We start from the raw sequence: 24,095 nt of genomic DNA on the forward strand, positions 1-24,095 counted from the left end.
GAACTGGAAGAGAGGAGCTCCTTCAGAGGTGTTGCAGTGATCAAGGGGGGTGGGGAGGTGGGGCGGGGCTCAGATATGCAGAAATGGAGAGAAAGCTTCAAAATCTGAAAGAAATTTCGAAGGCAGAGTTACCAAGACTTGGATATAGGGAATAAAGGAGAGGGAAGAGTCAAAGGTGACTGAGAGTTTTCAAGTCTAGAACATTTGAAGAATATTTTCCCTCTTACATCCAGCCTTTAATCTTTTCTGAAAATTATCCTGATTAAGTTCACTGAAGTCTTATTTTGTGTTTTTCAGAGTTGGCCAGCCCATCCCAGGGCTTAGGAGAAAGTCAACCCACTTTCCAGCCCGCATTGGTCACAGTCACTTCCTGAAGAAGGGGAAGACCTATGACGTCCCTGGAGAGTTGGTACCTATGACACCCCGGGAGGCGTCCTTGCTCACTTCACTCAGGCCCTGCAGGCAGTGAAGGGCCTTGGGTCCGGCTCCTGTTTGCACTGGACGCCTGTGGTCCCTCTCTTATGCACTCCAGCACCCCCATCAGCTCCCTCTTCTCCTTCACCAGCCCAGCAGTGAAGAGACTGCTCGGCTGGAAGCAAGGAGATGAAGAGGAAAAGTGGGCGGAGAAGGCAGTGGACTCATTAGTGAAGAAGTTAAAGAAGAAGAAAGGAGCCATGGATGAGCTGGAGAGGGCGCTCAGCTGCCCAGGGCAACCCAGCAAGTGTGTGACGATTCCCCGCTCCCTGGACGGGCGGCTGCAGGTGTCCCACCGCAAGGGTTTGCCCCACGTCATTTACTGCCGAGTGTGGCGTTGGCCCGATCTCCAGTCTCACCATGAGTTGAAGCCACTGGAGTGCTGTGAGTTCCCATTTGGCTCCAAGCAGAAAGAGGTGTGCATTAACCCCTACCACTACCGCCGTGTGGAGACGCCAGGTGGGTTTCCTTCATGGTTCATTGTAAAAGGTAAGAGGGTGTGTCCCAGTTGGTGGAGAACATGGGGCACTGGCAGGAGAAGGATCCCCCTTCCCGCAAGAGAGGGAGAGAAGAGAGGGAGGTTCGATTTGTAGGAACTGATCCAAATTTTGTAGTCAGAACAATCTAGACAGAAGATATTTTCATTTCAGTATACATGTAAGCTTTGTGTGATTTTGAAAAATGCAGTTTTATTTTGATGCATTTTGGAGTCATCATCCAGTTCTTGAAAGCTCTTAATATGGCCTCGACATGATCAACTGTAAGAAAATAAACATCCTCCTCCCCGTCCGCCTTTCCTGCACTCAACTGTGCTGAGCTAAACGGGCTGCACTTTCCCCAAGCTCAAGTAAGTGGAGATATCTCCTACCTGGGTCTGAAAACAGCCAGTGAAAGAGTTGCTTTAAATCCTTCCAAGACTGAACATAGTGGCAGTTAGGGGAGATTGGTGGCTGTTCTTAAATATGGCTTTAAATATAGGAAGGTGTTGTTCCTAAAACTCTTCACACACGTGTGTGTGTACCTATATTTCTCTCTCTCTCTCTCTCACACACACAGACACACACACACACACACAGACACACACACACAGACACACACACACACACACACACACACACACCCTTTTGGAGAAGTCTGGTGTTCATCTTCATTCCTTCACACTCGCTGTAACAATTTGACTACATTTCTCTTTGGATGGAGTGTTCCTGTGGCTTGATGGAGGCCGTTTCTGTGATTGGCCATCTGCCCCATTCCAGGAGACCAAGGGGCTGGCACATGCACTCTGGGAACTGGCCCATGTCCATTACGAGGCAGTTCTAGGTAGGAAGGCAGGTAGTGGGGGGAGTCCAGCCTGCCTCCTGGCCCCCTCCCAGGTTCAGTTAACCTTGCAGCCGTCCCGGCTAAGTCATGCCCAGCCTATAGCAGTCTTAGTGAGGTGACCTTTCAGGCTCCCAAATCCCACTATCATGCTGTTAAACTGTTGTCAAGGAAGTCACCTGCCTGAGCGTGGATGCTTCTCACGGTCACATCGCTCCGGATACAGGGTGAGACTGTGATGAGAAAGGCCCACATTCCTGGTGAATCTGATGTGCTTTCCCCTAGATCACGTAGGTCTTTGCTTTCTCCTCTTCTTTCCTGCTTCTCTCTGAGCTTTCTTTGCCTACTTAAAAAAAAATGTCGTCGGGGCTTCCCTGGTGGTGCACTGGTTGGGAGTCCACTTGCCGATGCAGGGGATGCGGGTTCGTGCCCCGGTCCGGGAGGATCCCGCATGCCGCGGAGCGGCTGGGCCCGTGGGCCGTGGCCGCTGAGCCTGCGCGTCCGGAGCCTGCGCTACGCGACGGGAGAGGCCGCAGCGGTGAGAGGCCCGCGTACCGCAAAAAAAAAAAAAAAAAAAAATGTCGTCAATGAGTTTATGACAGAAATGACTTGATTTCTCTTTTGTTTCTAAGATTTGAATTATATTAAGCATTCAGAATACATCCCATGAAAAATATTTATCAAGAAATCATTTTTCTCTTCCTGAGTAATGTAGTTATAAAATGTGTCTTGTAAGAAGTATCTTGTAAAATGTATCTGGCTTTCCTTTTGAACACTTGAAACCCTAATTTTAAAGGATTATTTCATGTTTTCATTTTTCATATTATGTGAGGTTCTTTCAGGAATGATAGTGTGAATGCTTTTACATATGGCAGGTAGATTTCATATCATCATATTTTAGGTTTGAGTTTCCAAAATGAAAGATGGGCAAAGATTGTATTGATTTTAAGGTAATGTTTAAGCTATACCTTTTTTTCTTTTTATTCCTAACTTTGATCTTTTAATAGAAAAAGGCAGATTTTACATCTAGCTTTCTGGCCGTGCTTAAAGTCAGTATTTTGAGAACAATGAAGATGCTAATGTGCACCAAGTTTGCTGGGTCCCTGATTATCATAAAGCTGAAGTTTTGCCTTTGAAATCTCTCATCTTTTGACCACCCGTTTTAGGAACCTTGAAGGCTGAATTCTGACTTTCTTTACACTCACACAACCACTTAAATAATCAATTTTAGTGCTTTTCAAACTATCTGTAGTGAAGGACCAGTTTTTAAAAAAATTTCCAATCCCTCAAATATCAGTATTTTTACAATACAAATGAATTACTAGTTAGATGAAACTTCTAAAAGACTTACAAAATACAAGCTCAATATTTTTTACTATTCATTTCAACAGATATAAAATTACTCTATCAAGTGGCTATTAAAGTTTCTAAACACAAACTCTCAGTTTCAGTACTTGTATTCCCACAGACTGGTACCCAGCAGCTGGTAAACTCTCACCAGTCCTCAGACCTCACTTTGTGTGGCTTGCGTCTGGTAGAAGCCGTGCAAAAATGTCTTCATGGCTCATAATGATTTTTCTTCATGCAGCCGGAGGTCATTTCAGGAGTATAATTTCTCCCCCGTGTAAAATGCCCGCACTCTATCAGAACCACATGACTTTTGAAAAAGATACAAAAGCTTTTCTCAGCTTTGCTCTGCAGTTCCTTATAAGCAGTAACTCCTTCCATTATCTGCCCCCAGGGTAATGCTTAGATAGTGTGGTATTTAAAAGGTGGTATCACATTGAGACCAGTGTCTGTAAGCTCACTAAGGTCATATTTACAAGCAGCAGTTGTGATGCAGAAATAGAATTGAGTAATTAGAAAGAGCTATTACTATAGATTGAATGTCTCTGTCCCCCCCAAATTCATATGTTGAGAACCTCATGCCCCAGGTGATAGTATTAAGAGGCGGGGCCTTTAGATGACTAGGTCATGAGGCTAGACTCCCATGAGTGGGATTAGTGTCCTTATAGAAGAGGCCCCAGAGAGACCCCATTCCCTTCCTACCGTGTGAGGACACAGTGAGAAGAAGTCAGCCTGAAACCCAGAAGAGGGCTCTCCCCAGAACCTGACCAGGCTGTGCCCCTATCTTGGACTGCCCAGCCTCTGGAACTGTGAGAAATAAATTTCTGTGTTTATAAGCTTCCCAGTCTATTGTATACCTGCTATAGCAGCCCTAAGGGGCTAAGACAGAGCTGTGTTTTGAGTGAAAGTATTTACAAATATGATCAGTGCAAACCTAAGGTAAACTGAGCTTGTCAGGCTGAATTACAACCAGGATGATACCATCAGTTTTCCTTACAAATCTTCACTGCCTTTGGTTTTACCCAGATAATAGAATACATTATCAAGATATTTGCCTCAATAAAGAAAAATGCATCCTTTCTTTTGGTGCCTCAGATCTGCAGGCCACGGTGGAGTGAAAGTCTCTGCATTCATATATGAGGGAGTCTGTTTATCAATGTTAAGAATACAGTGTAGATATCTTACATTAGAACTGAAGTCACAGAGAGTATCTGAATTCTTCATCCAAAAAAGAAAAATGAGTGTTTATTTGATCTTTGTTAACACTGTGATCAAGAAGCATCCCTGGAAAAGAAGTCATATGTCATTTACTATGTCAGCCCCTCACTTTCAGAGTATTCATGAGGCAAGGCATTTTTGTATGCCTGTATATTCATGGAGTACATAAAAGAAAATTGAATGGCTTATCATCCAGGTCATTTTTGCACGGTGATGTTGAATATTTGTTCTATCATGTCATAAGGCATATACAAATACTGGCTTTTGAAGGAGGAAGAAATCATTGTTTCTCTGCCACCCTCATCTCTGTAGTGGTTTCACTTAAAACTTTTCATCTACCTGTTGGAGTTTATATTCTACCTGTAGAACTGAAAATTATTGCTTGTTAAGAAGAGATAAATGTATGATAGTGGGTGGACTTCGTGATGGATGTTATTGTTATTGTAATTGTTGTCTGTTTACTCCAAAACATTTACTTTCTATGAAAGTTTTTATTGATACTTGCATGTGATAACAAATCCATAGTGTGATTTGAAACAAGTGCTACCTCAGCCATTTCCAGAAGCAACCTCTTTTAATCATTCTTGCTTGGTTCTTTTGCTAGTTCTCTCCATTATTACTAAAAAAATATGAAGATAACTCTAGATAATATACTTATACATCTGTTTCCAAATTTATCACTTTTAGCTAATTTCATTGACTCTAACATAAAAGGTGAAGATTTAGCTAATTTATATTACCTTTTTCCTTTCTTCCTCTTCTCAACCTATATTTTGGTTTTTATTATATTATTGTATAAGTTAATATAATATTAATTATATTATTCTTTTGGCTATTCTATTAGTTTCCATTGTGGGATTTGGGGGTAAGAATTATTCCCCCTTAGAAGAGCATTGGTCCATTGCCTTCTACTGTCCAGCGTCGGTGATGGGAAGTAATAAATCAGTTTCTCATGTCCTTGTAGGTGACTTTGAGGTGATCTTCTGGGAGCTTTTAGAATATTCAGTTTGCCCTTAGATGTTTGAAATTCAAGGTGGTATGACTAGGTCTGGATCTTTTTTCATTAATTAGGCTGTATACTCTGTGGCTCTTTTCAATCTAATGACATAGATCCTTCTTTAGCTCCGAGACATTTTCGCCTATTATTTCTTTGATCACTTTGTCCCTCTGTTTTCCCTGCTTCTCTTTCTGGAACTTATGTTGGTGCCAGGTCACCCCTCAACAATACTTCATGGAATAGCTTCTTTCTGCCAAGCCTTGGGACACTTTAGAAGTCAGTAGGAGCTAGGAATGCCTGGACAATGCTTGCCCCTGAGAGTTGCATCTGTTCCTGTTTTTGTGTAGAATCAGGAGCGAATTGTTCTTTTTAAAGTATGGAACCCAGAAGGAAACATACTAAAATGAACAGACTTTATTTATAAGTTCTCTATTACTGCTTATCTTCTACTTATTCACTTTTGTTACTACTCACTGTTTATCTTTTACTTTATAACTTTTAGTTACCTTTAAGCCTTTCTGCTAAAGGCAAGTAGAATGTTTTTACTTAAGCAGCCATACGGAGCCTAAAAATTTAGGCTGGTCATCTAAGTAATTCACTGTGGTTTCCGAAGTAAAAATATTCTGGGCATGACTTGGGGTTTCATTGTGAGCAATAGAAACCGATTTTGCATTAAAAAAACAAACAAAAAAACACCCCACTTTATTGGCAGAATCAAAGGAAGCAGTGAATAGTCAGGTCTCCAGAAAACCAGGTAATAGGGCAGCTCTGGTCATTTCTGCGATGGGCATGAGTAGGCAATTTTTAGAGCGCTGACATCAGAACGATTCTCTGCTAAACTTTTCGTTAATTGGCTGCGAGGAGAGAAACCATTGCTTCAGCTTGATTCGCAAGCTCTCTTTTGAGGAGGAGATGGGACCTTGTGGACAATGTCACGATGAGCACACAGAATGGTGGGCAGGTGGTTCCCAAAGGAAAACCAGGAGTTTATCACCCAAAAATGGACAGACGAAGAGCAGCCCGCGTCCACCCTCCTTTGGGCGGATGAGCCGAGGTTCTAACGCACCGGTTCCTTCCTCCCCGCAGTTCTGCCTCCCGTGCTCGTGCCCAGACACAGCGAGTACAACCCGCAGCTGAGCCTCCTGGCCAAGTTCCGCAGCGCGTCCCTGCACAGCGAGCCGCTCATGCCGCACAATGCCACCTACCCCGACTCCTTCCAGCAGCCTCCGTGCCCGGCCTTCCTTCCGTCGCCCGGGCCCCCGTTCCCGCAGTCCCCGTGCACAGCCGGCTACCCTCACTCCCCGGGAAGCCCTTCCGAGCCGGAGAGCCCCTTCCAGCCCTCAGGTCAGTGAAAGCCGCGGTCTCCCGGGATACGAGTACCCTACACGGTTGTGTAGGCGGGGCCATCGTAAAAACCAGCGCTGCCACTTGCAGTTCACACAGCAGTTTCCTGCGGGCCGTTGGACCCTGCCCACCCTCTAACCTGATCAGGACTCTACCCATTTTGGAGCAGTTATCAATTTCTTTCTTTTTTTAAAAAATTTTTCTTGGGGTATAATTGATTTACAGTGTTGTGTTATTTTCTGCTGTACAGCAAAGTGAATCAGTTATACATATACATATATCCACTCTTTTTTTAGATTCTTTTCCCATATAGGCCATTACAGAGCATGGAGTAGCATTCCCTGTGCTATACAGGAGGTCCCTATTAGTTACCTATTTTATATATAGTAGTGTGTATATGTCAATCCCAATCTTCCAATTTATCCCTGTACAATCTAGTGGCATTAAGTACATTCACACTGTTGTGCAACCATCACCACGATCTATTTCCAAAATTTTTTCATCACCCCAAACAGAAACTCTGTGCCTGTTAAGCAGTAGGTCCCCATTACCTCTTTCTCTAGTCCCTCGTAAGCTTTTATCTACTTTCTGCCTCTATGGATTTGCCTATTCTAGGTACCTTATATAAATGGAAACGTACAATATTTGTGGGGTTTTTTGTGTCTGACTTATTTCACTTAGCACGGCGTTCTTCGCAGTCCATCCACATTGTAGCAGTATCAGTTACTCCATTTTTGTAACTGAACAATAGTCCACTGTATGGATATACCACATTTTTAAAAATCCATTCATTGGTTGATGGATATTTGGGTTGTTTCTACCTTTGGCTCCTGTGAGTAATGTTGCTATGAACACTGATGTTCAAGTATTTGTTTGAGTCCCTGCTTTTACTTCCTTTGGGTACATACCTAGGAATGGAACTGATGGGTCATATGAACTCTACGTTCAGCCCCTTAATTTTGTAGATAGATTGACTCAAGGACCTACAAAAGGGTCCCCTTTATAACTTTTGCACCAGGGTCATAGTTCATTTTCTCTTAGGGAAATGCCTTATCACTGGCACTGCGGTGTGGTCTGTGGACCACGTGCATTAAAATCATCAGCAATGCCTGTTAAAACCTGCATGGCTGCATCCAGCCACTGATCTATTGACTCACAATTTCGGGGGGGCCCAGGAATCTGCATTTTAACAGGTTCCACTGGAGATTTTTATCCCACTTAAGTGTGAGAACTACTTGGATGGACGATTCAGTCCAACAAAAGCAGTGGAGTTAATGCCATTGAACTCCACTGCTAACGTAACAAGACCATTCTGAACCGACATTAGGAATGTGAACAGAAGGAATCATTTGTTCTGAGGTCCTCGATAAAGAGTTTTCTCTCTGCCTCAGGAGTTTTTATTGTTTTGATTTAATTTCTGATAACATGTTATCTACTGAATGCATACCATTTGCCTAATTATGATCATCTGATCATAAAACTGGTATTTGGGGAGAAGAGCCCTTCTCAGCATGCCTTGGGCACAAACTTATAATCAGGTTTCAGCCATTCTGTGTTTTGGGGGCCATATTTTGAACTGTGTTGAGTCAGAGTTTCCCTTTTCGCCATTGTACAATCCATGGCACCAGAGGAACTGAAAATTAAATTCACTTCAAAGAAGGTTTAGCGTTTTCTGTTTTGAAAGCCAGGTAACAGACTATAGAGAAAAGCTAGGAGAATAGCTCCTAGATTTGAAGATCTCATCCTGAAGTCATTTGAACCCAATAATAACTCATAAGTCAGAGGGACAGCGAATCAACCCTCTAGTGAGGGGCTCAGGCCAACCAGTTTCTCCTGGAGGACTGTCCCAGTGTCACCGTAGAATGGCCCCCTTACATTACTGGTCTCTCTGTAGCAGTGACACTGTCCACCAAAGCCAGGAGTTTAGCGGCAGAAAGGGTTGACCTAAGCTGTCCTTGTGTAGTCTATCAGTTTGATGTTCCTTTGTTTTACTGCTTTCTTTTAGTTGACACACCACCCCCGCCTTATCATGCCGCCAAAGCCCCAGGGACCCAGAATGCCTGACCTGTAGATGCCACAGCTGAGAGTCACTTAGTATTGTCAGTGCCTAATGGAGGTCACTTGGCAGATGAACAGCCAAATGTAGCTGTTTTCCAAGAGTACTTCCTATTACCACCTCCCATCTGGGAAACAAAGAAAAAAGCAAAAGAAAACAAAACGTGCCGGCCTGCTGTTTCATAAGTGTTTTCAGGGGCAGATAGCGTGGTTTCGCATTTTGACTTTGGCATTCCTCAGTCCCATAGAGTGAATGTTTTGTGTGTTATCCTGGTTAATAGAACAAGTAAATTTTAAATTTTAACCGAACATTTAGGAGTCTGTAGTTCTGGATGTTTTAGTGTGGAATTAGGTATTTAAGAAGTTGGTAATTTTGTCCCATTTGTGTTTCTTTCCTATAATAGGTTTATAGTAATGTCTTTCATTTGGCTTAGAGGAGTGCTCTTCAAAATATGTATATAGTTTTTACATAATTTTATTTGTGTCCTGTAACAGGCTAGATAAATATTGCTCAACTTTAATGTTCATACAGACCACGTGGCGATCTTGTATAAATGCAGATTTTGATTCCCTAGATCTGGGGTGCTTTCCAAGAATCTGCATTCCTAACAAGCTCCCAGGTGATGCAGTGGCTGCAGTTCCAGGAACCACACTGAGCAGGGAGGGTCAAAGGGCTTTACTATCTAAAGTATCTCAGAGGGGATTCTTTCATAAGTGAAGGTCCATTTGGAAATCAAATAATAACCCCCTAATTTATCTGTTTTGTGAGTTCATATTTTAGTGCATATAGGAACACACTCTAGACACAAGAATTACTAGAATATTCAAAGAAAAGAAAGATACTATAATCAATAGAAAGGCAGAGAAAGAGTGTGAGTGGCGAAGAAAAAAAACCCACCAAATTTGGGTTAGTGGCAACTTAACTTTGAAAAATTTGGGGTGAAAACATAACATTCATGGATTTCCTAATGAAACAGACCTCTCCCTTTAAAATACTTTTATGCCATAATTATCCCATATGTACACAAAGGAGAATGTGAGTCTATGTGGACATTGTTTTTTCTTTCTTAAATAAAATCCTATGCAGTGTTTTTGGTTTGATTTTTACATATTCGAACAAATTTTTTTCAGCTTGAGGTCGTTAGAAAAGGATGCTCTTTGCCACGGGGATCAGTTTGGCACTGCAGCAGTAAGATGCTGTCATCTGTAAAGACGAGGGGACCTGGCAGCTTCCTTTTAGCTGTGTTTCCTTTCGGGGGGATGAAGTTTACATGGATCCACTCCTATCGCTATTGCCTGGCCCCTCAATTCTAGTAAACATGTTTACAAAGCCTCCAACCATGGGAGAATCACAAGGACGGTGGCCCCTGTGCACAGGTACGTGGACCAGATAGATGAGCTACCTGCCAACAGCTTCCGTGAAAGAGGCAGGTTTGTAAAGATCACACAGCAGCCTGCTGGGTCTTGCAGGCAACTTTCTGGTGAACAGTGATAACCGCAGTTTCCTGGTGGAGTCGTGAGCTGGGAGGCACGAGCGTGGCGGTAGTGATGTCCTGTCTGGTCCGTTTTCTTTCAGATTTTCGGCCGGTTTGCTACGAGGAGCCGCAGCACTGGTGCTCAGTTGCCTACTATGAACTGAACAACCGTGTTGGGGAGACGTTCCAGGCTTCCTCCCGAAGTGTGCTTATTGATGGATTCACAGACCCTTCAAATAACAGGAACAGATTCTGTCTGGGACTTCTTTCTAATGTAAACAGAAACTCAACGATAGAAAATACCAGAAGACACATAGGAAAGGGTAAAAGCAAATATGTAGTTCCTTCCTATCTTCTTCTGAGCTAAAACGTGGAAATAGAAACAAGCCATGGATTGGCTGCATGACCTAGTGGAATGATCCCAGGGCTGGGATCTGGGAGACCGTTCTGGGGATATTGTTGGGAAAAGCATGGGAGGTTTTGTAACCTTAGTGTCTCTACCTCTGAGGTCGGCACAGCATCTTCTGGGGGGTGGCGTAGGGTGGGTATTAGGAAGACAAACAAGATGATAAATATGAAAACAGGATGAAATTATTATTTTTATTCATTTATTTACTTGGCTGCGTCGGGTCTTAGTTGTGGTGTGCTGGCTTCTCTCTAGCTGTGGCATGTGGGTTTTTTCTAATTGTGGCATGCAGGCTCCAGGGCACGTGGGCTCTGTAGTTGTGGCACACAGGCTTAGTTGCCCCACGGCATGTGGGATCTTAGTTCCCCGACCAGGGATCGAACCTGCATCCCCTGCATTGGAAGGCAGATTCTTTACCACTGGACCACCAGGGAAGTCCCAGGATGATATTATTGAAGAGAAGTATTATTAATTACTTTTGAATTGCCTGAAATGCTAAATAGGATAACTTCTGAAGAAGAGGAGTTCTGGCTGGATGATTATTTATATCAGGTGAAGTTACCTTTAGAGACTGAGAAGCTAGGCAGTTTAAAAAATCGTTGACCTATTAATGTCAGGAAGCCTTTGGTAGGTGATTGGGGTTCTCTTGTGTCCAGGCATTGTTACAACAGCCGAATAAGCACAGGCCTCACTGGGGTCTGGCTGTGATGCTTTTGGAGCCTGTCTCATTGGCATGATCAGTCCCAGCTGAGCATGAGGCCTCGTTGAGGACTTTAAGTTCTTTTCCTTTCTATTTGAATAGTTGGCAGTGTCTGAATGGTGCCCGGTTGTCCACTATTCTACTCTGGAATCACAGGTGTAAAGAACCTTCAGAGTCATTTGATCTTTTCTCTCCCCGTCTAGCACTTATACCACCTTGGGAAGTAGCCACGAGCCTTTTATTTCAAATTTCCAGGAGAGATTCATTATTTCACTTATGATGCTTCCTGTATTCTTCCTAACGTACCTCCTAAATGTCTCCTGTTGTAAACCTACAGACCATTGACTAGAGACAGGCTGAGCTCTTTCACCGATGTTGACTCTTAATGGCAAAAGTTACTTTCTGTTTATTTTATCCTGTATCCTTCCATAGTAGCTTTGAGGTGGCTTACAAGAAACCTTTACAGTGAAATGATAAATGAGAAATAGTAAATCAGGAGCTGGGGGTGAGTGGGAGAGAAGAATACAGGTATGTCATCTCTAAGAGTTACCATTGTAATTGTAATCACTGTGATTGTGATTAAACTTTTCCTCTGGAGGTCAGAAAAAGGAAACTTAATCTGTAATGTAACTTTTATCCCAAAGGAGGAAACATAGTCATTCCTCAAAGGAAGTAATACTTTGACTGAAATCTTAAATATCTCAGGTATGGTTTTACTTTTAAATGATTTTTATAAGAATCTTCAGGTGAAATCTAAAGGTAGAATGTTAAAACGTAATGTTGTAGGGCTGTTTGCTAAAGGGCTTTACAGATTGGTCTGCATATTAGACTTCTACTTATGCCACTTGATCTAAAAATAGAATTAAAATATGCAAGGACTGTTAAATACCTTCTGGGAAACTTTCTGCAAGTAGTTTGTTCAAGGTGCTGCCGATGTGGATGGACAGATGTGGAGGGTTGGTGTCATGTTAGTAACTGAGAGATAATCCACAGGGTTAAAAAAAAACATAGGAGCAAGAGCCAGGACTGGTGACCTGTTACAAAACCCAGCAAGCCTAGGAAATGCTCACCTGGATGGAAGGGCACTCCACCCTCAACATGGTCCCCAAGGCAAAGGCACAATTTTCTCAGAAGGCTGCTTTGGAATTGTCCTAATGTGAAAAGATAATCTTTTTAAGGGGCTACAAGCCATGCCATAAAGCATGGCATGGAATATTTCAAAGCAAGAGCTATTGGTTTCTGTGAGGTCAGGGGGCTCTGTCTCAGGGGCCCCCATGGATTATCTGGTTCTGAGCTGCATGGCTTCCTGGAGCACCAGCCTGAGTAAGTTTGCAGCCAAATGCACCTTGAGGTTAGTGAGTAAGTTAACGTGTTCTGTGGAGCTAGTTGCTAGAGACAGTCAGACTTCACAGCTATGCATTCATCTCGCAAATATTTATTGAGCATTTAATCTTAGCCAGGCGGTTCTGCCACTAGGGATGCAGCAGTGGGAAACAAACAAGACAAAACAAAAATCCCTGGCTTTGTGGATTACCTACAACTAAGGAAAGACAAACAAGAAATAATACATGTGCGCGCACACACACACACACACACACACGTCAAATGATAATTGTCCAAAGAAAAACAAAGGAGGGGAAGGGAATGGGGAGGGTAGCCAGGGCAGGCTTCCTAAGGAGGTGACATTAGAGCCGAAAGCTAAAGAGGGAATCGACAGTGTCGGTACCAGTGGGGAAAGCTTTCCAAGCAAAGGGAAACAGCAGATACAAAGGCCCTGAAGCCTGCCTGGCATAGTGAGGAATAGCAGGGACGCCAGAGTGAGTGGAACAGTGAGCAGGGGAGTGAGGAAGTCATAGAAGAGGGGACAGGACCAGGTCTCCGGGCCTAGAAGCCATGTAGAGTGCCTTAACTTTGCCTGTGTGACATAGGAAGATGGAGTTAAGTTGGAGTTTATAGATCTGAGTTTTCACTTCAGAAGGATCCCCTGGCTGTTATATCGAGATGAGACTGTGGGGTCGGGGGGGAAGGATGGAAGGTATCTACAAAAAAAATCTTTTTATTATGGTTAATGATGGGCCATTTCTCCCCTCAGTAGTTATCAGTTGCTTTGAGGTCACTTCCAGTTTGTGTTCCTTGCCACTTAAGTTAGGGAAGATGGCTGGTCCTCTAAAGGAAGTTCATGCCACCACCGGTCAACAGGGCACGTACTTTGAGTTGTTTTCTGTGGCGGTGATGGTTTATGCTGACTCGCCCGTGCTCTTTCATCCTGCTTTCCATCTAATGCAGTGCACTGTGAGGCAGCAGGCTTGGTACCAAGCCTTTATTTGTGTCCTTACAACAGTAACAAATCTATAGCCAAGTGCTTTAAATAGCCGTAGTCTAGTTAGCACTAGAATAGCCGGGGCTGCTGCTTCAGTGTCAGAGGCAGGGCTTCAAAGGACCTGGAAGAGTGCATTCTACATGAAGTCTGTCCATATTCTTCCTTGAAGACCAGGCAGACCACTTGAACTCTTTCAAATGACTGATAGCTGCCCCCACTGATTTTCCCTAATCTGTGTGAGGCACCCTGGCAGACTCTTACTCATATTATTTTTATTGTCACCCTACAAGTTAGGATTTCTTAGTCCCATTTTATGGATGAGGCAATGGAAGCTCAGAGAATTCAGTGGCATACCCATGGTCCCATGATTGATATGGGTTTGCACCCATGGCTCTGTCTGTAAGGTCCAGTCGCTCCCTTCTGCTGGAGGGGAGGGACCCTCCTGCTTTTTCATCTCGGCACCCCTCTTAGTTCAGCGCTTGAGGAGTTGAATCTTTTGATATGGAACGAAAATACTTATCATATGCTGCAGGCATGATATGGCAGAATCACCTCTGAGATCTTGAAATAAGGTCCTCATAGTACTAAAGTGATGAAATTCTACAATGATTTACTTTAAAAATGTAAATCAGAGAAGATTTTGTGTTTTCCCCACAAGAATATTCTAGAAAAGGAGCACCTCACTGAGTTACACAGAGCTCCATCGGAGGATTATAAGGATCTTTACAGAAAAAAAGATGAAGAACTGCTGACATATCATACCTATCTGTGACTGCGCAAAATAAAGCAAAGGTTATTTCCTGATGTTTTGGGAGTGATGTAATAGCCAATTTGGATCACTGGAGTATAAAACGTGCCTGCTTTTTTAGAGTGGCTTTTAGGATGGCCTCGATTTCCAAATAATGAGGAAAACCGCAGTTTTGAATGGACTGCATGGACATACGTGTGCTGCTCTTAAGGTCATTGAGGTTGGATTATATTTCTTAGAAATGCACAACTTAATATAATCCTAATCAATAGCACTGTCATTTCTGAGCACCTACGACGTGCTGTAACTGAAGTCAGAGCCATTGACCTTCGTAATGAGCCTGTGTGAAAGGACACTTGGAGCAGGACAAGCAGGTTTCTCCTTTGCAGCTGCAGACATGCTGCGTGTGTCCTGGCTGCTGGCTGTTCTTCCTCTCATGGGAGAAGGAGTGGGTAATTATAATTCCTGAGGCATTAGCCCCAGGGATTGAACTTACCCAGGCAAACCAAGACCTTCCCCGAACATAATTATCATAGATTCCAAATCACTGAATTGCTTTTGGAATTAGTTTTTCACCTTTTAATGAATCTTTATTTTCTTGCACATCTCAGCTTGTTCTGTAGAATCCTAGTAATGCTTCCATGTTTTATGAAAGGAATTATCCTGAGGCAAGGGTTTGGTTTGTCAGTTCCTTAGAAGGAGGATCTGCACCTCAGGGTGATTTTTTTAATATATAAATTTATTTATTTTTGGCTGCGTTGGGTCTTCCTTGCTGTGTGCGGGCTTTCTCTAGTTGCAGCAAGCGGGGGCTACTCTTCGTTGTGGTGCGCGGACTTCTCATTGCGGGGGCTTCTCTTTCTTGCCAAGCATGGGCTGTAAGCGCGTGGGCTTCAGTAGTTGTGGCTCCTGGGCTCTAGAGCACAGGGTCAGTAGTTGTGGCGCTCGGGCTTAGTTGCTCTGCGGCATGTGGGATCTTCCCAGACCAGGGCTCGAACCTGTGTCCCCTGCACTGGCAGGTGGATTCTTAACCACTGCGCCACCAGGGAAGTCCTCAGGGTGATTTTTGGATTGCTTCTTTCCCAGTGGATTTAGTTTCTATCTCAAAATGTCCTTTCCATTCTGCCTTTGAATGTGTATAAGGTTTCTCATCCCTGAAAAAGCAAATCCTAAAAAAATTTAACACAGAATGTCATACTGTTGCAGTTATTACACAGGGCATTGCAGAATATTTCAGATCATGAGAAAATGTTCACATTATTTTTTTATTTTTTTGCGGTACGCGGGCCTCTCACTGTTGTGGCCTCTCCCATTGTGGAGCACAGGCTCCGGACACGCAGGCTCAGCGGCCATGGCTCACAGGCCCAGCCGCTCCATGGCATGTGGGATCCTTCCGGACCGGGACACAAACCCATGTCCCCTGCATCGGCAGGCAGACTCTCAACCACTGCGCCACCAGGGAAGCCCCACACTATTTTAATATGTGAAAAAAGGTTATAAAAGATCCTGTAGAGGATGATCCTAATTTTGTTTAAAATGTGCACATAAAAGACTGAAAGGTATATGACAAATATTAGCTTTGAATATTTCTGGGCTGTGGATTTGTGGCCAGTCTTTATTCTTTGCATCTCTGTATTTTATAAATTTCCTCTAGTGGGTTTTGTTGCTCCTGTGAAGATGGGGTGGGACCGGGCATGTCCAGGCATGCTGGGGTCACTGAAGTAGTGGTGAGAGAGAAAGCATCACGGTTCACCCACCCTGGCAGAGTCGCCGAGTGTGTGAGTGCACAGTGGGCATTCAATATAGGTCAGTTGGGACCAAAGCTGCTCGTCTTGGTCATCATATTGTTCATCATATTGTCCAGAGAGACTTAAAGTCTTCAAGTATAGCTTTAGGGAACTGATTCTGCTAGCAGCCCAGAAGTGACTTTGTGTGAATTGGAAGGAACCCATTTCTCAAGAGAAGTTACTGCCATCTGCTGGAGGAGTCTTCTAATAACTGTACAAATCTCGGAAGACTGAGGCACACCCTCGGTTTGTGCAGTGCACAGCTGCAGGCACTGTCCTGGGCGGGCCCACCTCCATCCTCTGGACCAAAGCCCCGGTGTAGGTCTGGAAATCTTTACTTTTATATTATTTTTTGATCATACATTAAAAAAATTTTATTTTGGAAAATTTCAAGCTTACACAAAAGTAGAGTCATGTAACAGATTTTCATATGACCATCTCCAGCTTCAATAATGAGTCACATTCTGTACCATTCTTTTCCCCGTCCCATCACAGTATTTTTACAAGAGTATTTTGAAGCAAATCTCAGACCTCGTATCCTTTCTCCCATATATTTAAGTATATGTCTAACTACATAAGGAATTTCTGAAAGTATCATCATTAATCACCCTCAGAAATACGCACTTTCTTCAAGCTCCAGAGGATCCTGACAGTCAGCCAGATTTTAAAATAGTTGTGCATCTTTGATGGGGAGTAAAGACTGGTGAGGCCCTTTGCCTTTGGGTTTCTCTGAAATCTTGATCTTACCTTAGATGGCCTGGACTCAAAAGAATGTCACCCTGCATTTCATAGAGTTTCTAAGTCAGTACGATTACACTTCCTCACAGCGATTAGTTGGATAGTTCACTTGTATTTCAATAAATAGTGCATTTTTTAATGGGAAAAATAAAATAAAATAGTTGTGCAGAAGAGAGGGCAGCAAAGCCAAGGGGAATATCAATTACAGACTCCAGGGAACGTGTTGAGTTTGTGCTCATAAGTTCAGGGTGTTTTCCAAGCAGAGTGGAGAGGCATCAGGGTTCTCTGAGCTGGGCTGTGGGGTGATGAGATTACTTTCTGCAGGGATATCCTTTCCCCACCCCCACTCCCACTTCGGAGGGGATCCATGCATATTCCTTCCACTTTGGACGTCCCCCTCTGACTGTTAGTGGGTTCCACAGCATTGGAACCCACTCACTAGCCTAACTAAGCCACTGTCCTCCCCGCCTTCCCTCCATCATCTCTGTCATTCAAGGCTGCAGAAGATACCAGAAGGGACCGACCTGCAGCCTGACTCAGCAGATCCAAGTCAAGCCCAAAGAGTCCTAATGAACCACCACACAGGACTCCAGACTCCCTAATCTCCTAAAGGGTGGGTGCAGGCACACACAGATGGAAAACTCAGATGAAGAAAGATTCAGCCCGAAGAGAGAGGTAGTCCGAGGTGTGGGTACAACTTGCCCAAGGACCCCATATCCTGGCTTCTCTCTCGTCTCAGGTGGCACCTTCTTTGGGTGTTTATCCTTACTGCTCACTGTTCTCTATGGCGATCTAGCATCTCACACACGTGGTTTGAAGCCACTCTTCTGGCCTGTCAAATGGATGCAAATAAAATCCCTTGCTTACTGACTCCTTCGATGCCGCTGTCTCTAGCCCAAATCCAGCCTCCTTCGCAGTGGGGTTGAATTCCCCCCGGTCCCCGTACTGAGGCCTGGCTCGGGCTTCTGCAGGTGCCTCCCGTGTCTCTCTTCTCACTCAGAATGCTAAACTACTGCCTCCTTGTTCAGTCTCTTCTCTGCTTTCCATGCTCTGCCAGCATGTCTGTGGCTGCGGATAAGACTTTAACAGGACTGAAAATCCTCCCCTAAATAAACACCAGAGTCAGATAACAAAAATCTGTTCTCCTTAATAGGTTCTGGGAGGATTATATATTTGAAGGTCATTCAATTCAAAGACATGCTAAACACTTAGTAGCCTCATGTTCTGGCTCTTTTACCACCTGTTCGCTCTCACTTTGAAAAAACTCACAGCTACCCCAGAGGCAGGCCTTCCCCCTGGGAGTTTTTAAAGGAAGTCTGCTTGGATTTGCCCCTGCCTAACCTCCAACATGTCGCTGTGGCCACGTAACTATGTCCCAGCTAATTAGGACAGTCCTGCCTTCTCCTCACGGCCAGAGCCACGGGTGTCAGACCCCGGGCCATTCAGGGGAAAGAACGACAGAGATGAGGAAGAAGAGGGAGAGGAAGGCTGAGCAGAGGAGGGGAGCCGGTCTGATCCAGGTGCTGAGGGGGGAGCCTTGGCCCGCATGTCAAGAGCTGTGCTTTACCATTGTGACCCCGGGTCCATTTCTTCAGACTGTGTTGGAGTCTGTGGTTGGGATACATAATACTGAAAACCACTCTTCTCTAAAACTGTATTAAGGGAAAGGAGATCGGAAAAGGAAGCCATAAAGCTGGCGGGAAGTATAATGCAGAAGTGCCTCCATTGCTGCAGCTGTGTCCGAAATGTTTCCTAAATGCAGAGTTACGCACACCGGGGTCTGAGAACCCCTGGAGGTCTTCAATTCTATTACTTTTAAATGTTTTATTTTTATTTTTAAAAGATCCAAAATCTCTGTAAGTACATTCAGGATCATTTCTACAAACCCCTTGCCACTGCACAGTGATTGTATTTACAATCATGTTGACACTTAGTGCTGGACCATTTTGTTTCTGCTGAAAGGTTGGGGAACAATCGTTCTGGTATTTAATACTCACTAGACTAGAACATCTTCATCTCATCTAACCCCAGTCCCTTGTTATAAATTTATGTGAAATCTTAAACCCAGACATTTGGAGGGAAAGCAACAACTGAAATTTACTTTGAGCAGCAGCCTTCTCAGGATGCTTTGCCTTTCAGCTCTAAGAATGTGAGATAAAGTAGCATAAACTACATTTTGATTGTGTTTTTATATTTTATCTGAAAACGTGGCACAAATTTCACTGTTTGTAGGTAAAAAGAGGCATTGTTTCTATGACCTATAACTGTAGGTGTTAAGCTTTAAACTAAAATGGGTCTCTTTGAGGTATTTATTAAGAGAAATGGATTTATAATTGTTGGTGAAATAAACTTTAAACTTCATTTATCGTTCCCTCTGAAGTAGGGTTAGTGTATGCACCTGAGTATTACCATGGTACTATCTGTGTCCAGTTCTTTTTTTTTTGATGTGTTCTGCATTATGTATTTATTTTGCATCTAATATTATGAGATCTTCCTTTTAGAAGGAACAAGCGTGAGATTGAGCAAGGGATGGGAGTAGCACACGAGGCCTACTTCTGTGTTCTTGGTGCTGATCGTAAACCTGGGTTGCAATCCACTTCTAAATGGACTCATGGAGAAAATATAGATGATAATTAAAGCAAGTCAGCCTTTGGGGCACGTGGGGCACTAATCAATGATTGGTGATATTAAAATTAACCTCACAGTTGATAGTCACATCTCTTGAGGTGACAGAGGTGGATGAGAAGGGAAGGGTGATAAATCCAAGCGAAAGTCGGTGCTGGTGTTGGAAGACGGTTTTTGCCTCGTAGGCGTGCATCTGTACTACGTCGGGGGAGAGGTCTACGCCGAGTGCGTGAGTGACAGCAGCATCTTTGTGCAGAGCCGGAACTGCAACTATCAGCACGGCTTTCACCCGGCCACCGTCTGCAAGATCCCCAGCGGCTGCAGCCTCAAGATCTTCAACAACCAGCTGTTCGCTCAGCTGCTCGCCCAGTCTGTCCATCACGGATTTGAAGTCGTTTATGAGTTGACTAAGATGTGCACCATCCGGATGAGTTTTGTCAAGGTAAGGAGTGCTTGCTTTCCAATTGTAAGATGAAAAATGAAAAATAAAACCAAAAGCACTCTTTGGTTGACGTGGCAGTTAGACAGTCAGGGCAAGTAGACAGCAGTTTGCCGGGGGGCGGAGGGGGGCACTGTCTTTAATTGTTTTTTGGTTTTTTTTAAGTAAATACAAATTTAATTTAAATTTTTATTATAAATTTTACAGTAAAAGTAGAATGAACAATATCCTAGAAGTCAAAATTCTACCTACAGGTAATGGCAAGAGTAGGGAAACTGCAGAGTCCAGATTTTACCAAACAATGTACAGCTTTCCTGATCAGCAGCTTAACTGGGAAAAGCATGAGCTCTGTAAGCAGACAGATTTCAAATCAAATCCCTGCTCCCCTAACTAACAACTGATCAAACAAGGTATCTATGCTATCTTTTTTTTTTTTTAACATCTTTATTGGAGTATAATTGCCTTACAACGGTGTGTTAGTTTCTGCTGTATAACAAAGTGAATCAGCTATACGTATACATATGTCCCCATATCTCTTCCCTCTTGGGTCTCCCTCCCTCCCACCCTCCCTCTCCCACCCCTCTAGGTGGTCACAAAGCACCGAGCTGATCTCCCTGTGCTATGCGGCTGCTTCCCACTAGCTATCTATTTTACATTTGGTAGTGTATATATGTCAATTGTTTTTTTGGAAGAGCTCCTCCATGAGTATGAAATCTCTTGTTTAGCAATTTTAAGAAAATTCTTAAGCATATTACTTTTGGAGGAAAACCAAGTTAAGATAGTTATCTGATTTTGTTTTTAACGCATAAGATAAAGTGACAATGATAATTGTATAGGACTTAATGCTACAGAGATTCTTCCATACCTCAAACTGCTGACCACCTATGGTCACTCAGTAAATGTTGGTGAATTTACCTGAATCAAATAAGACACTCTCCTTACTCTTACAAAGCATACAGGCAAATGAAGCAGTCATATTTATAAATAAGCTACAAAACAGACAGAACTGACTCTAATACAAGATAGTGTGAATTAAGTGCTATTTATAAAGGTATAAACAAACTGGGATAGAAACATTATGGGGGTTGTGATTAATTCTGAGACAGCAGTAGATGTTCTGTATATGAATATTTGTTGAATTTATCAAATTAGATCTTATTAAAATTGATGTGAAGGTTAGAGAATGGAGGAAAAGTTACTTAGCGGGAAGGAAAAAAACTGGATTTGCATGTTGAAGCTAAAGACCTCAGTTTCATCATCTGCTATTTCATCCCTCGCAAAGCACTTGCAAATAGTTCTAATATTTCCAAATCTGAGCTTGTTTATCAAACTGAGTATATGTACGCAGTTTTCCCATTGTCATATATTCATCCAAGGAATCAGTATGGCTTGTTCCAGGTTTTCTCAAAGTAAAATTTATTTATTAATCCTTTAAAATTATCTTGAAAAATGTGTCCTGTTTTTCTATACTTTTTTTTTTCATTAATTACTTTATTTATTTTTGGCTGTGTTGGGTCTTTGTTGCTGCACGCAGGCTTTCTCTAGTTGCGGTGAGCAGGGCTACTCTTCGTTGTGGTGCACAGGCTTCTCATTGCGGTGGCTTCTCTTGTTGCAGAGCACGGGCTCTAGGCACATGAGCTTCACTAATTGTGGCACGTGGGCTCAGTAGTTGTGGCTTGTGAGCTCTAGAGCGCAGGCTCAGTAGTTGTGGTGCACGGGCTTAGTTGCTCTGCAGCATGTGGGATCTTCCCAGAGCAGGGCTTGAACCTGTGGTGTCCCCTGCATTGGCAGGAGGATTCTTAACCACTGCACCACCAGGGAAGTCCATTATGTCTTTATTGTATATATAATTTTAGTAAATATTTTAAAAATAAGAATAGAGTTTCCAATTGAAAAAATGACTTCTTGAATCCATTTCTTTCATGGTGACAAAGCAGTTTTATTCAAATTTACTGTTAAGCTTTAAAAAGTATTTTCACACGGTCAGGCAATTAAATACCTGAAAATCTTTTCAAACCTTCTGATGCTTCAGAGCCAGCAGAGGGCGTTAAATTGCCATTAACGAACAACCATTTGACTTGCGGTTACTTTGTTCTAGGCCTGTGTTTTTCAAATTAGGATGAAATGCCAATATCTCAGACGTAATTATTTCACTGTAACATAAGCTTGCATAGAAATCTTATTTTCCTAAGATCAGCAAGATGTATTTCTCAGATATGCAACCTTTAAATTCATAAAACTACACAATTCACAGAAAATAAACTTATTATATTGCAGGGACTTTTAAAAACATAAATCCCTAGCAAATATAACTACAGATGATCAGTGTAAAAGAAATGTACAAGTTCTCATCACAAGAAAAAACTGCAACCATGTGAGGTGATGGATGTTAACTAAACTTATTACCTTTATTTTTACTGTCTCTCCTATGGATGGTCACAAATGGCAAATGGCCAGAAGTGAGCCAGCGGGGGAGAGGAGAAACAAGCTTTGTTCATCAATCCTGAATAACCAAGAGCACCCTCAGCCCTCGCTTTACAACGTTCAGATCCAGTCATTGGTCTGTAGTGAGCAACCATCTTGTACAAAACATGGGTCTTCAGCATTAAGGGGGTGAACATGAGTTCAAGCTCCTTTCCCTGCGGAAGAGCAAGTGATTTGCCAGGGTCTCCGGCATGGCTAGAACCCAGGCCCTCTCTAGGTCCATGAATTTAGTTGTGAACCCAGGAGGAAACCATGGATGGGGACTCAGGGTATCTGGTTGATGCAAAAGTTGTCCTGTACTTGCAGGAACGTAGAGTTCACGTTCTCAGGTCCCAGGAACTGCCCCGGGTTGGGTGGGCTGTGTCCACCGGGCCTGCTGGGGCCTCTGAAGGCTGCCTGTAAAGTCTGGCACAGTCACTCCGCTCCGTTTTTGCTTTTCAGGGTTGGGGAGCCGAGTATCATCGCCAGGATGTCACAAGCACGCCCTGCTGGATTGAGATTCACCTTCATGGACCACTGCAGTGGTTGGACAAAGTTCTGACTCAAATGGGCTCTCCACACAACCCGATTTCTTCAGTATCTTAACAGTCCTGTTTTCATCCACATTTCTATAGGATAGATGCTATTGCAGGCAGTGGCTTATATCATTTCAGATTTGCAACTAACTGAAGTTTCTAAGTACATGTGTAAATACATATAATATATACTATTCACATTTTGTATCACCATTTGTTTTGTGTTTTCTAGTTAACCTGATGCCAGTACAGTGCAATTAGAAAAGCAGGTTTTCTTGTGCCTATGCTCTAATAAGCAGCAGCTTCTTTTGTGGCAGAGAACAAATGAGAGGCAACTGTAGGAACAGTATTTGAAGGGTGTTGGTGGAATAAAGGCAGCTTTAGTCCACCGTGTCATGTAAGGCATGTTGTGTGGCCAGTCTGGAAAAATATTAAAACTGTTTACGTAGCAAAAATCAGGTACTAGCAGCACTACAGCAAATAACACTTCAGGACAAAACAAAGCTATCAAACCCATAAAATTTAAATAACCTCACTGTTAGTGCTACTGGCCAAAAAAATCAAGCTTTTAAAATCAGTTATGTAAGATAAGTCACATAAACTTTATTTCTGAAGTTGAAATACCTATAGCTGGACTATTGTGCTGATATGAACGGTACATTTTAAACAAATTAAACTGTGATGGGAAAAGAAAGAAACTGTGAAGCTGAGAGTCATGTTGCCTCATTATCTACCACTGTAAAAAAAAAAACCGAATGAGTCTAATATGGGAAGATAAATATGAAAATAGCATGAAATGAGCTATATTCCCCAATTGCAAATTAAGACCAGAACTTAGTCTGATAATCACCCACGGAGATGCCTGCTTTCCACATAGGAAATCTCGGGTTCCTGTTTTCCTGTTGATTCATGTCAGGCAGCTCTGCAGATTTCTGAGTCTGCACAGTGAGCTCTACGGCCATGTATGTAAGTCAGTCCTGTGTGCGGAAGCAGTAAAATAAGAGCATTGGACAAAAGCACCCTGTTTACTTATACCTTCTCACGTTCCCACATTCAAAGTCTCTAGGTGAGGGCATGCCTTTTGCCACATTTTCCTCACATGTTGGCAA

At 43.0% G+C, this 24,095-nt stretch overlaps 1 protein-coding gene across 1 annotated transcript; it reads left to right on the forward strand.

Annotated features, from left to right (window-relative positions):
- Positions 1-521: 521 nt before the first annotated feature.
- On the forward strand, positions 522-23,056 carry SMAD9 (SMAD family member 9; the record flags this gene model as incomplete). Its single annotated transcript, XM_079721869.1, has 5 exons — positions 522-933; positions 6,440-6,697; positions 10,329-10,550; positions 19,734-19,990; positions 22,913-23,056. The coding sequence occupies 5 exons, from the start codon at positions 522-524 to the stop codon at positions 23,054-23,056; spliced, it is 1,293 nt and encodes a 430-aa protein (XP_079577995.1).
- Between the last annotated feature and the right edge of the window lie 1,039 nt (positions 23,057-24,095).

This window comes from Hyperoodon ampullatus (genome assembly GCF_949752795.1).
Source record: "Hyperoodon ampullatus genome assembly, chromosome: 16".
NCBI lineage: Eukaryota > Metazoa > Chordata > Mammalia > Artiodactyla > Ziphiidae > Hyperoodon > Hyperoodon ampullatus.